A 22,899-nucleotide genomic window follows, 5' to 3' on the forward strand; every position below is an offset into this window, starting at 1 on the left:
CTCACTTCCCAATGTGCAAATAAACAAGTTCCCTATTTCTGTTCCCAACGGTTTTTTTTCAGCTCCTTCACATCCCAGGACGGATTCGCACTGTGGACACATGTGACCCAGACCACCTCAGAATCTGGTCTGGTGTGGACCACTGTCCCATCTGAGTCTGTTCACACCTGAACTTTCATGTCCTCTTGTGACCAGTTCTAAAAAACACACATGTTGATACCAGTGGTGAACAAGGCAGCCGCCCACTACCCAGGTTTCTTTTATTTATTTTAAAAAACCATCTAAAATCCTGAGGCATGAGTTGAGCTGCTCCACCAGCACGGGCCATTAAACTGGGTGTTCAGCTTCTCTTCTGATTCATCGTGTGTGATTCTTATAATTTCCACCAGGTTATAAACCACACCGTGAGTCACAGTGGATCAGAGTCTGACTAACTCCTGAAATAAATCGGTACAAAACGTCGGTCGACTCGTCTTGGTGCGTTTTTTGGTTCGTGTTTGATATTTTCCATATTTCTGAGGAAGGAAATGAGTCGAATCCAGAAGCCGCCCACGCTCAGAGGGAAGCACGGTCATTCCAGAAGCGTCTGCACCTGTTTGGCAAAGGAAATCTCTGCAGGAAGTTCATCTCTCAGTCGTCCTGGAGAAAAATCATTTCATTCCTCGACTCCTCCTCTGGGCTCAACGCCGTCCTGAACGTCTGATTATTGTAGTTCAGTTTGTGCCGACCATTTAAACCTGAGCCTGCAGAGGTCAGGTGAGCAGAGAACAACAGGAAACATGAACAAAGTGACGGGGACAGAGTCCACAGTATTTGCTTCCATGCTTCCAGCCAAAGTTAATCAGCCGTCTGGGTATTTTCCAAAGTAAAGGTCTTCTCTGCACATAACGTTCCCTCTGGGTTTCCCCCGAGTGTCTCAGCACCGGAGCGACAGAAAGAGGGAAGAGCATCGAACTAAAAATACTTTAATTCATTTATTGTTCCGGACTCAGATCAATGAGTTCGCTCACACGCGGGATTTGCGTTTCAAAGTTTAAATTTACTTTGGTTGAATTATTTTAAAGTGTAGCTGCAAATCTCCTGGATCGATGAGGAGGCGGCTGCAGACTGAGGTGTCTGAGCATTAGAATCAGCTGGAGGCAGTTTAACTAGGGAGGACACACACACACACACACACACACACACACACACACACACACACACACATAGACACACACTGATTTCACAGGAGCTTTTGTGCCCTGAAGCATTATTACCTCTGACAAAGAGGTTGTGTATTTGTTGCTGTTTTCCACTCTCCAGACCTTGTAGCTGTTATTGTAAAAACTAAACAATAATAGCGATGACAAATATTTGTATTATTCCATGTCTCAGAATGTTCTTTTCCTCAGTGGTTAGTCTGTTCAAACCCCTTACAAGCAGATTTGAAAAGTAAACAGAAACCATGTTGGAGAATCCTTTATGTGTCCCCTTAAGACCCTAAATGTCCCGCCTGCTAACACGGAGGAGGCAGGGGTTTGTGACCTGTGCTGCAAGCCGCCACCAGGGGGCCAGCCACACCCTTCGGCTTCTGTTTTGGTAGCTTCAGTTGTGTATTTCAATAAGTGAGAGGTTTAAAGTGTGTTTCCATGTGTCCAGAGAACATTAGCACAGATGTAAAAGTGTAAAAGTATTCGGAAGCTGCAGCAGATGAAGCCTCCTCCTCCTTTTCTCTGAGCGTATTCCAGGAATTTCCTGTGAAAGCTAAAGCATCAATTACGCTGGAATGATTCTCTTTCTGTGTCAGACTAAAATAAACCTCCCAGTCCCCTGAGTGTGGGACCTCAGGTTAAAACAGCTTTTATTGTCAACGTGTGTATTTAACCGATGATCTACAGGATTCTAATGACTGTGTTTAGATCTGTAGGTAGAACCCTCTTCAAAGTGAAACACAATCATCCAGAGCCCAGAGAATAAACAGGGATCTGTAGATATTCACTTCTCAACCCAGTTTCCATCCCAGCGTCTAGACGGCTCTGGACCCACAGTTCCCACAGCGGAGACGAGGACCAGAGACGTATAACTAAAGACAACCAGTTTGAGTTTCTCTAACGCGTGAAGACGCACAATATTCGTACGTGTTTTCTTTTTTCTGACAACACTGCTCAGCTCGGATTCAACGCAACTGGTCAACAGAACCACTGACTACAACTTTTCCTTTCTCCTCCTGTGTGTATGTGTGTGTTGTGTGTGTGTGTAAATCCCAAAGCTAACATCCGTGGTTGGTAGATCCCAGCTGATAGAGCAGCGGCAGCTCTCCCTGATGGCATCATAATCCAGAGACAGGAAGAAGGTGGATGAGTGTGTGAATGCAGAGCCAACACAAACACACACAAACACACACAAACACACGCACACACACTGCTGACACAAAAGGAAAGTATGTACGTGTCGGTGTCCTGGATAACTGTTTTTTTCTTTTGGTTCTTGACTCGATTTATAAAAAGTCTTAAATTATAATCATTTCTTTGTTTAGTATAATAATATAATAATAAATATTGATTTACCTATATATCCAAACTCATCCCAGGATGCATTGAACTAAAGTAACTTCTATAAGTATCTGTAAAATGTTGAAAGAAAAAGGTTTAACATCCTTCTCAGAATCCATCAATGCAGCACATCTGCCTTTTCCAGCGGCTGACCCTCTAGTCATCTGTCTTCAGAATATTTTACTTAATGTGTGTGTGTGTGTGTGTGTGTGTGTGAGTGTGTGAGTGTGTGAGGTTCTAAGATTTCTGTCCGGATAACGTTGTTGTCTTCCAAACAAATAATGAATCATGAAGGAGATCAGTATCCTGACTCGTCCTTGGGAGAGTCCTCGTCCTCCGTGTCCTCGGTGGAGACACATTCACTCTGTGATCGACTGCTTCTGGTGGTTTGAGGAAAATCACAATACACAATCTTCCTTCAAGGAAAAGTAAATGAAATCAGACTGGATATGAAGCCTCGATACTTTTAGGTTTCGATGCAGGTTGATCATTTCAATTAGTGACTTTAAAAGGTTTTAATAGTTTAATGTTCAGAAAACACATCCCTGTCCTCGGACTGTCCATCGCTGCAGCTCCTCTTTACAGCCTCTGTCTCAAACACTGGATTTAAACACCTGTCCCTTTAAGGCCCGCCTCCTGATGAAGTCTGCACCGATTGGCCAGCTGAAACACTCTGTTGTGATTGGTCTGCTGTGTAGTAACTATCAGTGTATGTTCTCGCTTTACCTGACTTTGTTTTGTGTCGGTCCAGAGCAGCCAGCTTCATACGTCTCCTTTAAGATCTTATTGGACTGAATTCTTGCTCAGGTTGTTTCTTCTTTCTTTTTCCAGTTGATTAAATATTTAAAAGTAAATCCCAGTTTCAGTCATATGCAACATTTACCATTGAAGAACTTGTACAACCATGTGATGTGAATCTGAAGTTTTGGGTTTTCCAGTTGCCTGGAGGTTGTGTTGAAACCGAAGAACATGACAAACCCACATTCATGTTTCTCACATGATTGATCTTAACTCTCGGCCATGAGGCTTCATATTTGTGGCTTTAACTTATTTATCCCGACAAACATTGGATTTGATTGTAATGAAAGTTGTTGGAGTTGTTCGTGTTCTCCTCATGATGAAGTGTAACGCTGCTGATCCCTTCACTTTTCACTGATTATCATCATCTGGTCAAAATATGAATTTGTCCAAATTTGACTAAAAACGAACAAAGATTTTTTACTAAATCTCAATAATATATTTAATATAATTTATACAGTATAATGTTAATCAGCTGTGTGTCTGTGTATTTTCTACATGTTGTTGTGTTTAGTACGACTTCATGTGAACTCTTCTTCAGTGTTGTGTTGTTATCTACACGTCAACACAACTTCAGCAGATTAGTCACAAACAGTAAACATGAGTCTGAACGACGGAGATAAAGGTGAAATGATCCAGAGCTGAATCACTGGGTTGTGTTGTTCTGCTCCTGTGAGAACTTCAAATGAGCCAGTGATGACTTTAATATCACACACACATGCATACACACGCACACACACACACAGACACACACACAGACAGACACACACACACACAGAGCACTACACCCCTGACACATAATTGTATTTCCAGTATCCAACTGTTCTCTGTGGAATGAAACGCTGGTGGACAGCTCAGCTCTGACACACACACACACACACACACACACAGACACACACACACACACAGACACATACACACACACACACACACACACATAGATCATAGCATCTGAATGAAATTACAGTCTACTTGAGTAACTTCCTCTGTGTGTGGGTTTGTATGTGTGTGTGTGTGTTTGTGTGTCTGTGTGTGTGCACCATGGTAAGGACTTGATAGTCTGAGGTACATGGTCGCCACCCGGAGGTTGACAGGTGTAACTGACGCTCTGATGATTGAAGGAGAAACTTCAGGAGAAAAGAGCAGGAATTATTTAAGAATCATATCAAATATAAGATTAAATAAATATCAGTTGAGTTTGTTCTGTCTGTTTCATGTGAGTGAATAACGAGGATCAATCTGAATCTGCTGCTTCGACCATGAATCACTTCATCGTCCACGATACAGAAATGAAGCCGACACAACAGAGACATGAACGATCCCATCGATTCGCCCACTCCACCATCAAGTATCAATTCAGCTACTTAAAACCAGACTAACAACTGTAATGAGAACGATCTAAAAGGATATAAACCATCTTTGAGAACAACTTATTTGATGTGTTCTATAATATAGAGCCTGTGCTGCAACCAGCCACCAGGAGGCGATGGAGACTTCTGTCAACAGGAGCCCCACGTGAAGCATCCGAATTAATAGTAATTTTGATAATAGTTTTTATTGTAATGAGGAAATCAAGCATGTCTGTGAGAAACATGACTTCAGGTTCTACTGGAAACATTTAATGGTTTTGAGACGGTGTCTTGACTCAAACTGGGCTGAGTGTGTGTGATGGATCTGAACCAGAGAGAACGAAACAAAGATGGATGACAAGAAGAGGTCGTACACCCACCTCCTCCACGTTCTCAGATGGGACATGAACCAAACTAAAACTAAAGATGGTTTCTGTCTTTTTTTGGTTGTTCTCATCACACCGATGTTTCTGATCTGTTTAGTTTTAATAAGTTATCTGATGATATAAACACAGATCCAGGACAATAGGAGGAAAAGGAGACGTGTCATCATCATCATCATCATCATCATCATCATCATCATCATCAATCATCCAATCAATCCTCTGAACAGTTGTTCACAATTAAAACATACAATGTTTAGTAATAACTTCTCCTGCTTTTCTATAATTTGTATTTAACATAAGGAAATTATATTTGTCAGGTTAAAATAAATAAAAAGGAAGTTCACAGATGAAGCTGGTGAATTCAACATTTATTTTCAGTCATTTTAAAAACGATTCTGAGGACAATCAGAATATAAATACATTTGTCTCTCTCACGCACACACACACACACACACACACACAGACACACAGAGACACAACCCATGCCCCTGATTTAGATGTTAAAAGGTGCAACAACCAACCAACAGTTGAACTTTCATCATCAAACTGCTTCATCAGCAGCTTTTAACACACACAAGAGATTTTTTTAATCATCAAACTTTCTTTTTAATGTCAAAACACTCGTAACACCTGTTGACCTTCACATGACCTTCACATGACCTTCACACGACCTTCAGACTCCGTCACAGTGAACTACGTCTGCTCTACATCACGTCAACTGAAGAGTCAGGACAGAAAGTGAGAAGCATCGAAACCATATAAAAAATAATGTTCCAGTTTCGTAAAAGTCTAAAATTTCTTAACTTTCGTTGAGATTTAATACAATAAGAAATAACATGTGACATTTTTTAATTAATTTACATTATTACTGGGACAAACTCATGTGAAGACAGTGATGATTATAGTAACTGAGTTGATGTCCAGTTAAATTGAAGATTTTCGATCTCACAGATCGGAAACGAGGGGCGAACACTCAACACGGCTTCGATCACGTATTGGCGATCGGACTCGAACGTTGAACTGCGTCGTGGTTCGACCTCGTCTCGTAGCTCGAGCTGCGAACTACGGACTTATACGTCTTTAAATTCAGAGTTTATCTCCAGGATTCAACAGGAAACTTTTACGATATGAAGAATTCTGAACAGTTTAGTGGATTTGTTCAGGGAGCAGGGGATCATGGGTAATATCCAGCGTTGAGTTGGGTTCCAGTTTGAGTTTTTTTCTAAACTTGAAAACCATTTAATCGTACGTGAAGCCCGACAGAATGAACCACCCACGTGTGCCTGCAGAGGGCGCTGCTGCTCAGTAATAGTAGCATAGTGCTGCTTTAACGAGCCACAACACATGGAAGCACCATACCAGGACTCTGGTGACACCTAGAGGACGATTGAATAAAACAACATGGGAGACGGAATTGAGAAATTGCTCAAAATCTTTAAATAATTACATAATTTTTGTCATTTCAACAATTCTGCTGTTGTCCCGCTCCAGGTGGGAGACAAACGCCCTCTAGTGAAACATTGGAGATAAAATGGAAATAATTTTGATTGTAAGATAAACGAATGAGCCCAGATCTGACCAGAGGACAGAGATGAACAAGTGGAAAACAACACAACCTCCAATCAGATGATATATATATATATTTTTTTTTTTATAAATGTCATCAGGTTGTTAAATTACATACAAATCCTACACATAGTGGCTTTAAATCACAAATCTGACTTTTACAGTGTTGATTCACGATCTGCTTGTTTGACAAACTTTGAACTCATTAACTTTTCAGATGCTCCTCAGCTTTAAACACGAGGGACTGGAATGTGATGACCTGGGATCAGTGTTTAACCGAAACAAGTGACTCGACTAAAGAGCGGCTTTAAAGAGCGAGTGTCAAAAAACATACGAGTCTGGCGTCTTTATTTTTATTATTGTCAACAAATCCACTGAAAAGACCCAAAAAACTAAGATGAATTTAACCATCTTTTCAAAACTCTGTGATTTTCTGAATGAGTGTCACTCAAATCAGAATAAAACAGTCAGGGATTTGTTGGGTGAGGATCTCTAGCAGCAGAATGTTGTGTGTATGTGTGTGTGTGTGTGTGTTCATGATAATAAAGGAACATGTCCCTCGTTTTAACACTGGGGCTCCTTGATATGTTTTTAACAACAATGGAGTTCTATGGCACCGACGAGGACACGTCACAGTTTAGAAACACAGACGACACCTGGTTTCATCATCCGTCCTCCTTGGATCAGGTCTGAGATCTGATCCGTCTCCGTGCTGATTTGTTTTGCACAAACCAACACAATATCAACACTGACCAACACATCATAACTTCAGTTTCAACGTTTAAAAAAATGTCTTATTTCATAGTAAATTTGCACGAAGCTCATTGATTCATTCAGATATGACGATTTGAGCCGAAGCTGGTTTCAGTCTGTCGGGAGAATTTGTTGACAATAAGAAAAATACACAATATATCATATGAATTAATACAACACAATGTTTGACAAAAAAACAATCATTTAGTGATCACACAATCTGTCCCAACAGTTTAGCTGATAAGGAAACTAAAAGGTTTTGGGTGACGTTCTCCTTTTAAAGGTTCTCAGCCACAGACCTGCTCTCCAACATTCAGTGTATTGATCCGACAGTGACAGGACGGAGGGACGCCCCCCCCCCCCCCTTTCCACAAGGAGGCTCCTGGAGACGGGGTCTGAATTCATGTGGCGTCCTCGTCTCTTCACAAAGTCTCGTGTCCACGTCTGATTCTCACTCTGTCCTGTTGTCATCCACTTAAATGAGAGGGAAATTCACAGAGGCCCCCCCCCCAGTGCTTTTTCCAGGAGAGAAGAGAGACGGAGGAAACTTGGCCGACCTCAATGTCTCTCTCTCTCTCTCTCTTTCTCTCTTGCTCAGTCTGACAGAAGAGGGAGATGGAGGGGAAACCAGCCACTCGCTCCTGTTTCCAAACTTCTCCCTCTTCACCTCCGTCCCTCCTCCTCCTCCTCCTCTTCTTCTTCCTGTCTCTGTATCCGTGTCTTGGTCTGTGTTGCACCGTGGAGGCCAGCGGGGGTGGGGTGGGGTGGGGTGGGGGTGCTAGGACGCTTTGCCCAGCTCTATTTTCTTCTGGATGACCCGAGCCGAGTGGTAGATGAGCGAGTCGATCAGACCGGCCACTGCAGGTCAGATTCAGACAGGAGACAGGACACAGTGTGAGACTTTAACACTTAGACTTCTACATTTGACCACATAGTGTTGAATGAAACACACACACACAAACACACACGCACACACACAGAGAGAGAGAGAGAGAGAGAGAGAGAGACCGACCTGTGAAAACACCTCCGATAATCGCACAAACTCCTGTTAGGAAGTGTGTGAAGGATCTGAACAGAGAGAGAGAGAGAGAGAGAGAGAGAGAGAGAGAGAGAGAGAGAGAGAGAGAGAGAGAGAGAGAGAGAGAGAGAGAGAGAGAGAGAGAGAGAGAAAATATATTTAGATAAACAGATACACAACTTGAAAAGTATCTGATAAACATTATAGTTCCTTTAAGTTACTTTATTTATTCAAAATCATCTTATTCTTTATAATCTGCAGGTTCTTGGAATTTTTCCAAAACTGTAAATATAGTCAGTAAGTGAAATATTTTAAATTGTTAAACCATTAAATAAAGGGAAAGGTTCATTTTTAACACAACTACACATGAAACAATAATTAACACTGAGGTCCTACCTGTGTTTCTCTGTGAATTTAACCATCATGGGCGACAGCTCGTACAAAACAAAGACGCCCGGCAGCCCCTGGTCTCCTATCAACCCGTTGGCCACCTTTTCATGTCTGGTGACGGAGAACTGGTTTGTTTTCACCACCTGGAAGAAAAACAAAGAGACGACAGGACTCTCAGAAACACAGATCGTCAGAACAGTAACGTACGATTGTGAATTTACTTTTGTTTTATCTAAACAGCATAAATATGTCAAAGCAAAGAGATGAACGAGAGTGAAAGGAAGAAAACATTGGACTCACTTCTCCGTCTGTTTTCACGTAGATCGTGGGAACGATTTTCACAAAGTACTGGTACATCATGGACGCTGTGTGAGGAGAAGAAATCATCTTTTAAACTAATGGAAGAAAGGATAGAAAGTGATGGGCATCTGTGTTCGATGAGATATTAAACTGAGCCACAGGTTAACTCACCTCCCTTGAGAAAATGTTAAAAAGTTAAACAGATTTTATGATTCGTAAAGTGAGACAGAGGTAGTGGTTTATGAACTTTAACAAGATTAAGACCTAACTAAATGATTTTGAAAAGGAGAACTTTATATTTTAACCTATTTAAGACTTTTTAAGGCCTAAAATTCAGATTTCAGACCTTTTCAGAAATTAAAACCCAGGAAAAAACGGAACTGGAACTAACAAAGTAAAATAGAGTGGACTCAGACAAGTTAAAATAATCCAAAATAGTTTTTAAATCGTCAGAAGCTGATAAGAGTTATAAAAAAATCCACTTTTAATAAACTACACTATTTGCACATCCACCGGGGGGCGCTGTGGACCTTTCCCTGCAGCTCAGTCCCCCTCTTCAACCGCCTCGTCTGTCCCGTTTCCTCTTCCCGGTGATGGAGGTCTGCTGCAAGAAGCTTTAAACCCGCAGCTGCGCTCAGAGACACGGTCGAACATCCGGAGAGGAACCAGAGTCCAGACTCCGTTCGAACACACAAGTCAAGGTGAGACACGATTCTGGAGAATGATCCAGAAAAATGTTCCGGAAAACCAACAGGGACACGAACCCGAGGTGAACACGCGTCGTGTTGATCTGTCAAGGCCACAGCTGACGTTAGCATGGAGCTAGCATGCTAAGCTAACACAACAAAACGAGCCTGTTGGGTTTTAAGATTTAATTTGACTAATTTAACGCGATTAAAGTTTTGATGTTTGATTTCAGCGGAAACAAATCCTCTCTGGTTTTTTGGGGGTTTTAATAAAACCGACTGGAAACTGAAGGTTAGCACCAGGATGCTAGCTATCGTTAGCCCAGCCTAGCTTACATATTCACACTGGTTACACAACTAATAACACAAATCAAAAAGATAAAGCAGCAGCAGCTTTAACACCACGAGTCTTCAGTGAAGACCAATACAAACAGATGAGCTGAGTCATCACTAGTTAACAGAGAGGTCAGCTGATTAGAAATAAACTGACTCATGTTCAATCTTTAAAATAAATAGTTCATAGCACCAAGATAAATTAATTCAGTTTGCAATAAATCCTTGTTTTTCATTATCTGCTGATTATTTCTTCGGTTTATCGATCGTTTTTTAAGAAAATGTAAATAAACTGTAGTAGAAGATCAAAGATAAAGCTTCCCACAAACCAAGGTGACCTCCTCAGATGTTCTGTCTGATGGAAAAGTTAATTATCTATATTCAGTTTATCATCACAAGTAATAAAAAAGCTTTAAAACCTGATGTGAGAAGCCAGAGAGATTAAATATATTGAGGACTCACTTATAAAAAAATGGTTACTAATCAAAATTAGATAATTCATACGTTGTCGTGTGTTAATGATGGTAATTAACTAAATAAAAAAATTGGTCCAGATGCGTGATTGGGAAGTTGATGCAACAATTCTCCCACAATGCATTGCATTAAGGAAATGACTGTAGAAGCAGCCCAACAGAGTAGATATTATTCATTCTAAACATAATTGGCATTTTAAAGAAGCAGTATTTTTGCATCTTTTAAATGTGTTTATTTATTCAGTACTATGAGTAAATATTACTACATTATTTTGTATTCTTCCGTCCTGAGTGCATCATCGAACTGACCTGAGGCTCAGATAAATAAACCTGCTGGGTTCCCATTAACTCTCCAGTCTTATGTACAGTATTAATATGTTGGAATATAACTTTGACCCAACATGTTGACAATCAACTAAACTTTAACTCCATCATATCCTGACTCAGATGCCAGTGGCTGTAGGTCCGTACGGCCAAGGCCAGGCCCAGCCCAGCTGCTTTGACCGGGTCAAGATGGGCTTCATGATGGGGTTCACTGTGGGATTGGCTGCTGGCGCCATGTTTGGCACTTTCTCCTGTCTCAGGTAAAACCAAACAACCACTCCGTCTGTGGTCTAACTGAAAATATGGACATGTTGTTGAAATGGTCTTTAGTATTTGCAGAGTTTAACTTTTCCTTTACCCACCAGCACCTTAAGTTTCCCTGGACTAATTGTTTTTTAGGTGACACTCATCAGTCTGTGTATCGACAACCTTTTTCTCTTCAACAGATCTAATCCTAGAAATCATGTTTCGATTGTGCAAAGACGTTGATGTGGAATCGTACACTATCATTAAGTTGTGACTCTAAAGAAATAGTGCTTTACACCCTTGGATATAGAATTCATCACTGGCTCAAGGAGTTACGCCACAGATTGATGGGTCTTGATTGTTCAAGTTAAAGGAATAATGTCTGCCTGCTCTAACGTCGATGAAACCGTCTCCTCTGTGTCCAGGATCGGAATGCGGGGCAGAGAGCTGATGGGCGGAGTAGGAAAGACCATGATGCAAAGCGGCGGGACGTTCGGCACCTTTATGTCCATCGGAATGGGAATCCGCTGCTGAGGAGGAGGAGCCACCTCCTCATGACTACACAGCTATGGGACTTTTCCAAAAATCTACATCCACATCTCTCTGTCTGTCCGCTGCTGTCACACTCTCAACCTGAAGTCTAGTTTTGTCAATAAAAGTTCAGATATGTCCAATGGGTTTTCTGAGTGTTTGTGTTGTAATTTCTGACGCTGTCAACTCAGAGTGACAGACACAAAACACTGATGTTTAGGTTGATAGAAAAATCCAGACAAAACCAGACAAAACCAAACTTCTCAGCTGAGTTGATGTAACGTTACATTCGCTGTGATGGCAAACAACTATGGAAAACTATGGTTGTACATTTTGTAAGAGTGAGCTTCAGTCTCAAACCAAACACTAACTCATCAAACTGCATTATGGTCTGTAAAAGTGCAGATTCCATTAATGTAGGTGTTTGTTCTACATATGCTAATCAGCATCTTAGTGTGAGTTAGTCCATATCTGTATTTTAGAGTCTGATATAAATGTGCTTTTCTATTGATATTACCTGTTGTGGATGTATAATAAAAGTTCAAGTCCCCTCCAATCAACAGCTACATAATTAAAGGCTGTAAAATCGTTCCTGAAAGTCAGTTCCGACATTTCCTCAAAAGTGCAGGATGTGGAAACTCACATTGTCATAATGTTTGTCTGGTTTCAAGTTAGCGCCTGAATAACAAATTTCTATCAGCATCAATATCCCCCTTTTATTATTAAAGATTAAAAAACTGATTACATTGTTTTACTTATATTATAGGAGGACTTTGTAACATCTGTCCAGGGACTATAGATAAAATAAACCTAACTGCATTCAAACCGATGATTATTAATGTGCACTGTCCTTGTTAAATAAAGCAATCAAAGGATTTATGAGTTAGTGCAGGGTTATCTTTAACAATATTGTCCAAACCCTAAACGTTACTGTTAAACTACAGTGTTTGCGTTTTGTTGACATGTTGAAAAGAGAAAAAGGTTTGAATCCCTGACCTTGTGGTGCAGTGACGTCTGTCTCGTCCAGCGGGTTGACGATGCCGGGGTAGTCTTTACCAAACGACAGGTGTTTTATCAGATGGGTCATGTTTATCTGCAGGATGACAGAGACAGGGATTAGGAACTCTTTTTATACATATCTAACATTAATCTTCCTTTGTCAAAAGCTCTTCTTTCTCAGTTTGTGGGTTATTCAGAAAGATCATGGTCTCGGGATCATCGACTGAAGAGGCTTAAAGAAAAATATCATTAAATGTAATTGAACAGTTACAAAGAGAAAAGTAATGAGAAATATTTATCTAATATCAATATATGTGATATTCTACCATAACAGTCAATGCAAGTTTTGGGTCATAATTTTACTAAAACTACACAAACGTCCACCAGGAGCATGTAGCACACAAATTAATCTTAAAATATAAACATATATTTTTAAATACCAAGAAACATGTGTATGACTTACGTTGTCTAAGCCGAAACTCTGCAGGTCGTGTACTGCAAACAAGAAGCAACACATCTCGTTATTCAAGTTGTTAAAAACACTTTGGATAAACATTAGTAAAGAAACACAGATTGTGAAGGTTACTTCAGGTTCAGATGGTTCAGAACTGTCCTCGGGACATTGGTTAGTTTTGCAGAGGAGGTAAATAAAGCTGAGGGCAACAGTCACACACAGGCACCGCACCAGAGTTAGTCACTATTCTGAAAGACGGATTATTCTGCCATTTTAAATTTTAAATTAAGCTTTGGTCCCATTTTAATGTTCAGGCTAGAGAGTCGCTGTCCTGTTCAGGAAACAGTTAAATAAAGATAAGAGATCAAACAACATGATTCTGTAAATCAATATCTGTTGTTTCTTATTGATCAGTGTAGAAGCTACAGGTGGGCTTCTCAATGTAAAGTAGGTTTTATTACAGTGGGACCAGTTCACTAGAAACACTGAAATCAGCATGCTGGTATTTCATCGAGAGCAGCTTTGTGAACATGTAAACTATGTTACTGGGAATGATTGGGAATTAGCCGTTTCCAGTTTGTTTCCTCCTTCCCACTTTATCTAACACCTGATTGGCTGCAGATATAAACTGTACAAACTTGACCCAAATATGATGAGTGTTCAAACACAGTGGTTGTGTCCAGCTTGTTGTCTCATGTGACTTGAGACTACAAACAGGGTCTCCTGAGGAGGTTACAGGGGTTGACTCACTCTACACCTTCACTGTCTGTTCTGTTTTTCTTTCCTCTAGTGTTTTTTTATAGGTTTGATGTGAATGTTAAAGTTAGGCAAAGTTAAAGTCTGCCATAAAGAGAGCCCCCCCCCAGAAAACACTGGAGCTGCTGAAGCCACGTCAACAACAAAGACTTATTCTTTAACTTATAGAGAAAAACTTATCCAAAGACTTTGTCAGCAGTGAGTAGTTCTACACAACACAAGTATAAAATAGTTTCAAATTAAATACAATTAAAATCAAGTCCTGCAGCAAATATAACTTCCACATTAAGATGTTTAGATGTTTTACGTACAAAGTCAGCTGCACACTTGCTACAGTACAATCTACAGCATAATGAGTATAGGACAGTTGCAGCCCCACACCACAATGAGACTATTCAATAAAAACCAATATGAAAATCTGCAAAGAAAGATGGACTTACTTTCCACAGCGTGCACTGCAGAAAGAAGAGAGAAGAGTCACTATAAGGACGCAGGTAGACAACAAACCACATGGTGTTCATGTGTGTGAGGGGCTGCACTGCTCCGACTACATGTGATTCATGCTCAATACTAACTCTATGAAGACATGGGGAGTGATGCAGGACGACACTACACTTAGAAAAACTTACCTCAGATGTAAAAGTCATATTTTCATGTTGAGGATTTGGTTTCAAAGTATTAAAAGATTAACTCGGTACAGTTTGATTCCTAAAGCAGTGATTTCACATCACGTCAGAGGATATTATCGAGGAGGGATTATGTTTTTTGATTCTGTTTCTTCAGAGTAATCATGTAGCGCTGAACACAAAGGGTTGGGGGTTCAACGCTTGACACTCAGTCCAGGGTAAAAACTGTCTAGGACCAAATCCTCAGCCAAATGTGATTCTTGTCTCTTGTTTCTGCCGCTGAGTTTTCAGACATCACATCAAACAAAATTAATTCATCAGATTCATTGATCACACACAGATATCACAGGAAGATGGAAAGTCAATTTTCATGAATAAAAAACAAATTCCAATCAGGACTCTAATTCAATGGCCCTTGTTTTTCTATTTTAGCATCAAAGTAGTAATTTGAGCTTTTAAATGAAAAAAATGTTGGCTTTTTTTTTCTTCAATTTACAAGGGAATAACAACTATCTTGATGAAACGAATATCAAGTATATTTAGGCAACTTAAATGCTCTTTAATGAGCATTTGCAATTTGTTGTAGCTTGATTGGATTTAACAGGATGATTGGTGGAGGAATGTGTTCTACTAAGAGACATTTATAGTTTTAGCATGTGACGGCCAATGCTTTTAATGTCCTGTCCTCTGGTGAATTAAGTGAACAGGTGAAACATGAAGCAGACGGACAAACAGAACAGCTCAGTCAAGACAAAACTAAATCACACAATGATGACAACAGCAGCGAAAGGAAGAAACAAAGGGGACGGAATAAAAACGCTGAGAAAAAAGAAAATGAGTCAGGTTTTAAAGGTTCAACTGAAACAGATAATGTCCTTTGGATTAAAACTAAAAATAATCTGTCAGAGCAAAGATCAAGGATTTCACGACTTCCCTATTCAGTGAAACATGTGACACAGTATGTGACACGGAAATCCCTCACTACCAATCACCATATTGTCCACTACATAGTGAGTTGGCCATTTTGTAGATCTTTTTTCCAAATGTGGTGCGCTCATTGTTTCCCATAATGCACCATGAAAAAAAGTGTCCAACTGATGGACACTGACCGAGTAATCTATACCATTATCTCTACCCTCATAGTAAAGTAGGGGTTAGTGAATGAGTGGGTGATTTCGGACACAGTCTTTCATTAGTTTGTATTTTACATCCTGGTTGGTTAAAGATAAGATGGCTGAAACGTAGATGAGGGTGAGACGATGTGTCAAACAACGTGGACAAGCTGGTACAGCTGGTGTCTGACCATCAATGGGCGACATACAGCTACAGATTCCAGCTGACTGCAGGGCTGCACAGTTGAGCCCCAATTTTTCATGTTAAAATGTTAATTAAAACATTTTCACATTTCCAGTTCTCACACAATTAGAACTGGTCCTGTGCATCCCTGAGTTATGATCAATGAATGGTTGGTTAATTCACGTGTGGTTCTATGTAGACGATGAATAGACAGATACTGGTGAACACACACGTCAAAAGCTTCTGAACACCCTTTTCTAAAACAGCATCCTGGAGTTCACTAACTCACCTTAAATCTATCAGACAAGGTCTCAAACTCAAGATGGATTCATATTTATGTGTTAAGAAGTAACAGCATAGTTTCGGAGTTATGATCTGATCAGGGCCTCAAGCTAAAGAATGTTTCCACCCACAGATCTGACTCATATCTGTAGAAGCAGCGGGTGTTCAGAAGTCTTTGAATGGTTAGTCGTGTATGAATGGAGTGAATCAGCTGCAGGTCTCACCGTGGACGTGCGACTGCTGGAAACTTTTTCCTGGAGCAAAGTGGAAATTTCCCGCCACCTGCAGCACAAAGAGAGAGAATCAAGAGAAATGAATCCAACCTGATAAAATTACCCTGTCAGGCCACAGAGAGGGAACGAGAAAATGAATTACAAGGAGAGAGCTGTGATAAGAAATAATATTGAACAATTAAATATTGTTCACAGATGCTGAGGAAAGGTTAATCTGGAAAAGATTGAAGCAGGAGAACTTTCTTAACTGTGCAGATCCTCCAGACGAGAACCAGGTTGTTCTCTGGTGAAAAACTGGCACCTCTCACATTCGACTACTGGTAATAATACGAAAATAATAAATCCCAGCTGATCTCAGTTCTACCTTGTTGACCTCCAGGAAGCCATAGACCTGGCAGCCTTCGTTCTTCTGCTCCTGCATCTTCTGAGTGAAGCCCTCCCTCTTGCACTGCTCGATGGTGTCAGCATTTTTAAAAGCCCAGCCGCGCCGCCTGTAGGCCTCCCGCACGTCATCACAGGTGTTACAGCATCTGCACACACACACACACACAGACACACACACACACATGGGGCAGAAACAAGGCCGGTAAGTACAGGGTTGTAGAGCAAACACAAAGACAGAGTGTGTCTGTGTGTTGGCGTCTTACTTGAGGTCTTCAGTCTCGGCTCCGTAGCAGCTCTCACATCTGTTAGGGTCCAGTGTGCTGGGGTCAAACACTTCCCCGTCGTCAGCCTTACCTAGTTCTACACAACAACACACAAAATTCTCATCATCCTTATGATGTGCTGTGGGTCCTTATTGTGATTATAAACCTATTTTTAATTTGAGCAGTCTGTTTTTCTGATGCCAAGACCCTGACGAAGGGAATGCAGAGGTAAACCTGATACCTTGAAGATTACAGCTGTTAGCGGGTTTTTGAAATGTCACTGTTGACCTCACAAGCCCAGAGGGAGAGTAAATAGAGTCACACTGCGAGATGAAGTCAGATCTTACCGTGTTTATCTGCCTCGGTGGTGACGGCTTTCAGATCGTTATCCAGACGCTGTTTGAACAGATTGTGTTCAACGTCCAACTGCTGCTCGCCGGCTACGTCCATCGCATCTATACTGAGATCTAAGGGAGGAAGAAAATAACAAATGAAAGAAGATAGAGAGGGTTGTTTATAATTAACATGTGACATCATTAACGTGGCAGATTCCCAGCAGCGGGACTCACAGGCGCAGGGCATGTGTGGGAAGACGACGTCAATGTTGATTTTGAGTTTGTCTCCTCGTGACGTGTCCACGTACAGCTCAGGGTGAACCTGCAGGAGACAAAGAAGGACACCGATACTTAGAGCGTTTCAACAAAGACATGTACTGTGAGCCAAACATTTTCCTGCAGTAATGTGGTACACAGAGTCGCTTCTCACTGTGACCGGCCTGACAGGAAACTTCTCTGAGGGCTTTATGATGGTTAATGTTATCTGAAGTCAGCCCATACGCTAGAGATCTTATTAACACACCTGCCTGTTTGCTTGTTGTCCAGGAGGATTAAGCAAAAACTACTAAATGGATAAACTTGGAGGGATGGGGCATTCATACAATTTTGGCACAGATCTACACACTTTTTCTACATTTCTATACCATGAGGGAAGATAACGACAATCTTAGGGATCACTGCCAAAAGGTTTTTCTTTAATATATCATATCTAAAATCTGTACTTTCAAAAATGGCCCCAAACCCTTCATATCAATCAGGCTCTGGTGTTGTTTCTGTTTGTGAGCCACTTGGGAAAATGTCCCTCTTGTGAAGCTTTGCAGATAGAGAGGGGGAACTTACCTCTTTGGTGAGGTAGTACTGCAGCTCGGAGACAAACAGGATCAACATGATGATGCCGCTGATGATGGTCACTGCAGAGAGAGAGGTGGTGTTTGTAAATCCCAGTTCAAACTCAAGAGATAAAAAGAAAAAATACATGAGATAATCTTGTTTATTCTTTACCCCTAAACACAATTTAATCCCTTTTTGTTAATATGAGAGAATGAAATTGCTTTTTGTTTCCAGCTGAATCAGATATTCTAACTTTAGAGACTAAATCTAATGGGGCTTTACTTTGCTTATAATATAAATATATATGTAGAAAGTGTTAGGCTATAAATAGGCAACATTTCTATGACAACAACTGTATAAACATCCAGTGTCCGACAGCTGCACATACTTGTATTTGTCTGAACAGTATTTTGTACACATTGCTTGTATGTGTTGACTATAACAAGTCATTATATTTTAAATTGTAGGTTGCCATTTTACAAACTGTCCAGGGTCAACATATAGCCTGTTTTTCCAAATCTGGCTCGTTCACATTCATTCTGCTGTTGCTTCATGAGCAATGTCTCATCAAATAAAACTAATAGATCAAATGAAATAACAATTAAATGTCAAAAAACGTGTTAATATAAAAGCTGCACGGTGTTTTAAATGAGCTTAAACACGTGGTATCCCTGTCATTTCCCCTTTGAACACAGAATAACCAGTAATATGTGTCTGGGTGTTTATTTAACTGAATTAGCATCACTGGTGGGAATGACGCTCTGCGGGTGAACTGGTCCTGCTCCTGCCCAGTTTGAGTTAGACTCACACAGGTCCAGTTCATCCTGTGACTGGGTGTTTTAAAACAATTTAAAACACCAGTAGCAGTTAATAAAACCAGTGAAATGAGCCAGTGAGCCTTGTTGTTAGCCTCCGAAGCTAACCCCCCTGTGTGTGTGTGTGTGAATGGCTGAATTCGAAGCCGCTCACCGGTCGCGCCGCCCCACGTCTTCACCCGGAAGTCCTCCAGGGTTTTGGGGTAAGCATCGAACTGCTTGAGTTTGTTCAGCGTGTCCATGTTGAGGAGCAGAACCGCGCCGCTGGGCACGAACGATACCGACAGATTCCCGCACCGCTCCGGACACCATCGGTCCTTTCACTTCCGGAATACACGCACAGACACGTGGGGCACGGCTCCGCCAATCAGAGGGCGCCGCGTCACCTCCGCCTCTTATCTCACGTCAGTATTCAATTTAATCGAATTTGAATTAACGTAACAGGTTTAATAAATAAAACTGTTATTATAACACAAATAAATAAGTCAAATAATAATATACACATGTAACTGACACCAACCCAAATATTTGTATTATTTTAATTAGACTTTGTACAGTTTAGAAAACAGAAAACTATTATTCACATAATAAGACACATAAATAATATCACAGAGATCCAGACCAAGCAAAGTTGAATGTCCACACGATCCAGTTTTCACTGCAACCGATATAAATAATTCCTCTGAATCACAGGCAATCAGGAAGTGCAGGTCACATCAAACCCTGATGATCTCCCACTGGGATGTGTAACTAATCCCAGTTATCTATGGTTTTAACACAGAAGAAGAACTGATGATGTATGAAGTGGACGTTCACATGTAAACAGTCACATGACCAGAAACAGTCTGAAAGATAAAAGTTCATCAGCGTCAGTCGTCCTCCTGAAGTCAGAGATGAGAGGCGAGTCGCTCCAGGTCACCCTCTCCCTCACCCTCGCCCTCTCGGCCGTGGCCGACCCCGAGGTCGGCCACGGCCGTCTGGACCAGCCGCAGACGGGTTTCTCTGAGTGAACGCCTCATTTTGGCTCGTCGGTTCTGAAACCAGATCTGAGGGAGAGAGAGAATGAATTGTACGTCAGAAAATAGAATCAAATTCTTGTCATAAATTTAATAAATAAATTATCTTTTATCAATTTAATTTGTGCCTAGATTTTGTCATGACTATCTTAGGTGTAGTTTTTAAGCAGCATCAGTTAAAAAATCTGATGGTTTGATGGATTGATGGATTTATTGATTGATTGATTGATTGTTGGTTTGATGGTTTGATGCATTGATGGATTGATGGATTAATGGATTGATGGAATGATTGATTGATTGTTGGTTTGTTGGTTTGTTGGTTTGATGGATTGATGGATTGATGGATTGATTGCTGTTTTGATTGATGGATTGATGGATTGATGGATTGATGGATTGATTGGTGGATTGATAGATTGATAGATTGATGGATTAATGGATTGATGGATTGATTCATTGATTGTTGGTTTGTTGGTTTGTTGGTTTGATGGATTGATGGATTGATTGATGTTTTGATTGATGGATTGATGGATTGATGGATTTATTGTTTGATTGATTGTTGGTTTGATGGTTTGATGGATTGATGGATTGATGGATTGATGGATTGATTGGTGGATTGATAGATTGATAGATTGATGGATTAATGGATTGATGGATTGATGGATTGATTGATTGATTGTTGGTTTGTTGGTTTGTTGTATTGATGGATTGATGGATTGATTGATGTTTTGATTGATGGATTGATGGATTGATTTATCACACCTGTATTCGGTCCTCCTCCAGGTTGAGTCTCACTGCCAGCTGCTCCCTCAGCTGGATGCCTGGGTAACAGTTCACCTGAAACACTGTCTCCAGGACATTCACCTGCAGGACACACAAGCACACAGACACACAAAGATTTATCAGTGTAAATGATTAAGTTACCAGCTGACTGATTGATTGATGGATCAGATGATCAGGTGACTACCTGGCTGCTGGTGAAGGCAGTGCGTGGTCTGCGTCCGACGTACCAGTTGGATGTCGACCTGTGAGGGTTCATGTGTTGTTGTTGTTGTTGTTGTTGTGTGTAACAGTGTTGATGTTTGGAGCCGAGGCTGTTTCCTTTGTTCTCTTTCTCTGCTCCAACCTCTTGATGGATTGAGGAAATATTAAATAACAGACCACCTTTGACAATTAAAATATCATGAATAATAACACAAAGTTTAACTGAAAAGATTGTTGATCTATTTATCCTAAGCAAAATTAAGTTAACAAAAAACATACATATTTTCCGTTGGGTTTAAACAACTAAAGAAAATTTAGATAAGGCAGCACAAAGAAATCAAACTCCAGAATTCTTTAACAGACAATTTCTCATACATATAAGTCGGTTAACATTAAGATATTGGTAGCAAAATTCCATTCTAAACGTTACTGGGCTGATTTGACCTCTGTTTTCCAGTGTTCAATTTCCAAAACATTTAAATATCAGCAATGTCAGAAAACTTTAAATATTAGATTGCAAAACCAAAAGCAGCTAATTTAGGAAAAGGAAACTGTCTGTAAAGATAAACTGAAGTGTGTATATATAAGAGCAGTTCAGTTCACTTTAGTTTAGTTAAGGATCCCCATTAGAAACACATGGACATGCCTCTAGTTTTCTTGGGTTGCAAGTAATCAAATTTGCAGTACCATTAGAACAGAAAACTACATTAAAGAAATGTGCAGTGATCTCTTATCCTCTCATGCCAAATTAGAAGAGAAGGAAATTAAATGTCTTTTAAAAAGCAACTTTTATTCCAAAAGGACAAATAATACAAACTTTCTTTAACTTTTTAGCTGTTGTGATGAAGAGAGAATAGGATCCTAAATTAAAAACATTAGCCCCTCACCTGCCCACGGTCTGTGGAGCTTCCGACAGTTTCCCGGTCTTTCCAGCTCCGAACCCAGAATCCGATCGATGGAAAATACTAATCTGGGAACCAGAGCCGACGCCATGACGTCTGATCAGTAAACACCACTAACAGCAGACAGTGTGATTCCAGAACCACTGACTACAAACTAAACTAAGTTCTTCTGATTCCTGGAAAAAACAAGTTCCATACGTGGATTTTCTTCAAATTAAAATCTCCTTGATTCTGCAGCTGCTTCCCTTTGGGTCCGTGGGACAAAGTGACCTGAGAGGTGAGTCGCTGGTTTGGTCTGAGGAACAAGAGAAGCAGCAGGAAGACAAACTGCTTTAAAAAGGAGAGGAGGATTTACACTGGCCACCAATTAGAATTAGGGAGTGGTTTTCCATGTGAATGAGATTCCCTGAGGTTCCATACAGCGGCTAATCTCTGCTGAGTATGTGAGTTACTTAAAGGCCGCCTGGATTTAAATTTTGAGTTTCACGATCGAATGCCACAAATCTGCAAGGGGGAAGAGAATTTGCAAAGTTGTTATTAGAGAATTAAAAAGTTTAGTGTGCGTGTGATGCACAAAGTGTGCGAGTTTCCCCTCAGGTCTTTTTTTTTTAAACTGCCACCTTGACACAAACACAAAAGCTGAATTTCCTCCTTTTCTTCTAAATTACCAAAGTAGAAAATTAGTTTTCAGTTTTTAACACAAAAAACACGTCCGTCCCTCTGTCGCAGGGCCGCGGCTGAGTTTAAACTAATAATAATGATAATGACGGCAATAATAACGATGATCCAGTGAGATCCACTAATGCTATTAGGCTAATCTGTGTGTGTTGTGATGCAGATGAGGCTTGTAATAGTGTCTGAATGCAGGTTGGAGCAGCAGGGAGGAAACGCTTTTCAGAAGCAGATTAGCTCCAGTAATGAAGGCCCGTAGCGGCTTCAAACCAGCAGCACACTTGTTTATTTATCCCTCAATGAAAGGCGGGACGGACGCGAAGGATGAGACGGCTGCAGGCTAAGAGGAAGGCCGCCTGAACTCGAGATC

At 40.6% G+C, this 22,899-nt stretch overlaps 3 protein-coding genes across 4 annotated transcripts; 1 reads left to right on the plus strand and 2 right to left on the minus strand.

Moving 5' to 3' along the window:
- Positions 1 to 5,411: 5,411 nt before the first annotated feature.
- Positions 5,412 to 19,311, minus strand: ergic3 (ERGIC and golgi 3). 2 transcript variants are annotated; one of them, XM_062409101.1, is made up of 14 exons: positions 19,113 to 19,311; positions 18,153 to 18,223; positions 17,547 to 17,634; positions 17,325 to 17,444; positions 16,978 to 17,074; positions 16,695 to 16,860; positions 16,322 to 16,379; positions 14,334 to 14,348; positions 13,147 to 13,178; positions 12,681 to 12,777; positions 9,092 to 9,156; positions 8,798 to 8,934; positions 8,396 to 8,451; positions 5,412 to 8,241 (listed from the first exon to the last, which is right to left on the minus strand). In XM_062409101.1, exons 1-14 carry the CDS (start codon positions 19,198 to 19,200, stop codon positions 8,162 to 8,164), a joined length of 1,170 nt encoding a protein of 389 aa, XP_062265085.1. In that variant the 5' UTR covers positions 19,201 to 19,311; the 3' UTR covers positions 5,412 to 8,161. The 2 variants fall into 2 exon arrangements, with proteins under 2 accessions (XP_062265085.1, XP_062265087.1); XM_062409103.1 differs by lacking the exon at positions 14,334 to 14,348.
- Positions 9,647 to 11,831, plus strand: romo1 (reactive oxygen species modulator 1). The gene is made up of 3 exons (XM_062409111.1): positions 9,647 to 9,792; positions 11,031 to 11,167; positions 11,579 to 11,831. Exons 2-3 carry the CDS (start codon positions 11,031 to 11,033, stop codon positions 11,685 to 11,687), a joined length of 246 nt encoding a protein of 81 aa, XP_062265095.1. The 5' UTR covers positions 9,647 to 9,792; the 3' UTR covers positions 11,688 to 11,831.
- A 534-nt stretch (positions 19,312 to 19,845) lies between the features above and the next one.
- Positions 19,846 to 21,948, minus strand: LOC133963690 (homeobox expressed in ES cells 1-like). The gene is made up of 4 exons (XM_062398272.1): positions 21,843 to 21,948; positions 20,939 to 21,099; positions 20,734 to 20,835; positions 19,846 to 20,004 (listed from the first exon to the last, which is right to left on the minus strand). Exons 1-4 carry the CDS (start codon positions 21,946 to 21,948, stop codon positions 19,846 to 19,848), a joined length of 528 nt encoding a protein of 175 aa, XP_062254256.1.
- Positions 21,949 to 22,899: the final 951 nt, after the last annotated feature.

This window comes from Platichthys flesus, chromosome 2 (genome assembly GCF_949316205.1).
Source record: "Platichthys flesus chromosome 2, fPlaFle2.1, whole genome shotgun sequence".
NCBI classification, from domain to species: Eukaryota; Metazoa; Chordata; class Actinopteri; order Pleuronectiformes; family Pleuronectidae; genus Platichthys; species Platichthys flesus.

Excerpts from the sequence above, each read along its gene's own strand:
- romo1 (XM_062409111.1), top strand. The coding sequence starts at position 11,031 with ATGCCAGTGGCTGTAGGTCCGTACGGCCAAGGCCAGGCCCAGCCCAGC. Across the intron at positions 11,168-11,578 it reads GGCACTTTCTCCTGTCTCAG|GATCGGAATGCGGGGCAGAG; the intron begins GTAAAACCAAAC and ends CTCTGTGTCCAG.
- ergic3 (XM_062409101.1), bottom strand. The coding sequence starts at position 19,200 with ATGGACACGCTGAACAAACTCAAGCAGTTCGATGCTTACCCCAAAACC. Across the intron at positions 17,445-17,546 it reads CCCACACATGCCCTGCGCCT|ATCTCAGTATAGATGCGATG; the intron begins GTGAGTCCCGCT and ends TTCCTCCCTTAG. Across the intron at positions 8,242-8,395 it reads TATCGGAGGTGTTTTCACAG|TGGCCGGTCTGATCGACTCG; the intron begins GTCGGTCTCTCT and ends TCTGACCTGCAG.
- LOC133963690 (XM_062398272.1), bottom strand. The coding sequence starts at position 21,948 with ATGGCGTCGGCTCTGGTTCCCAGATTAGTATTTTCCATCGATCGGATT. Across the intron at positions 21,100-21,842 it reads GCTCCACAGACCGTGGGCAG|AGGTTGGAGCAGAGAAAGAG; the intron begins GTGAGGGGCTAA and ends CAATCCATCAAG. Across the intron at positions 20,836-20,938 it reads CTGCCTTCACCAGCAGCCAG|GTGAATGTCCTGGAGACAGT; the intron begins GTAGTCACCTGA and ends TGTGTCCTGCAG.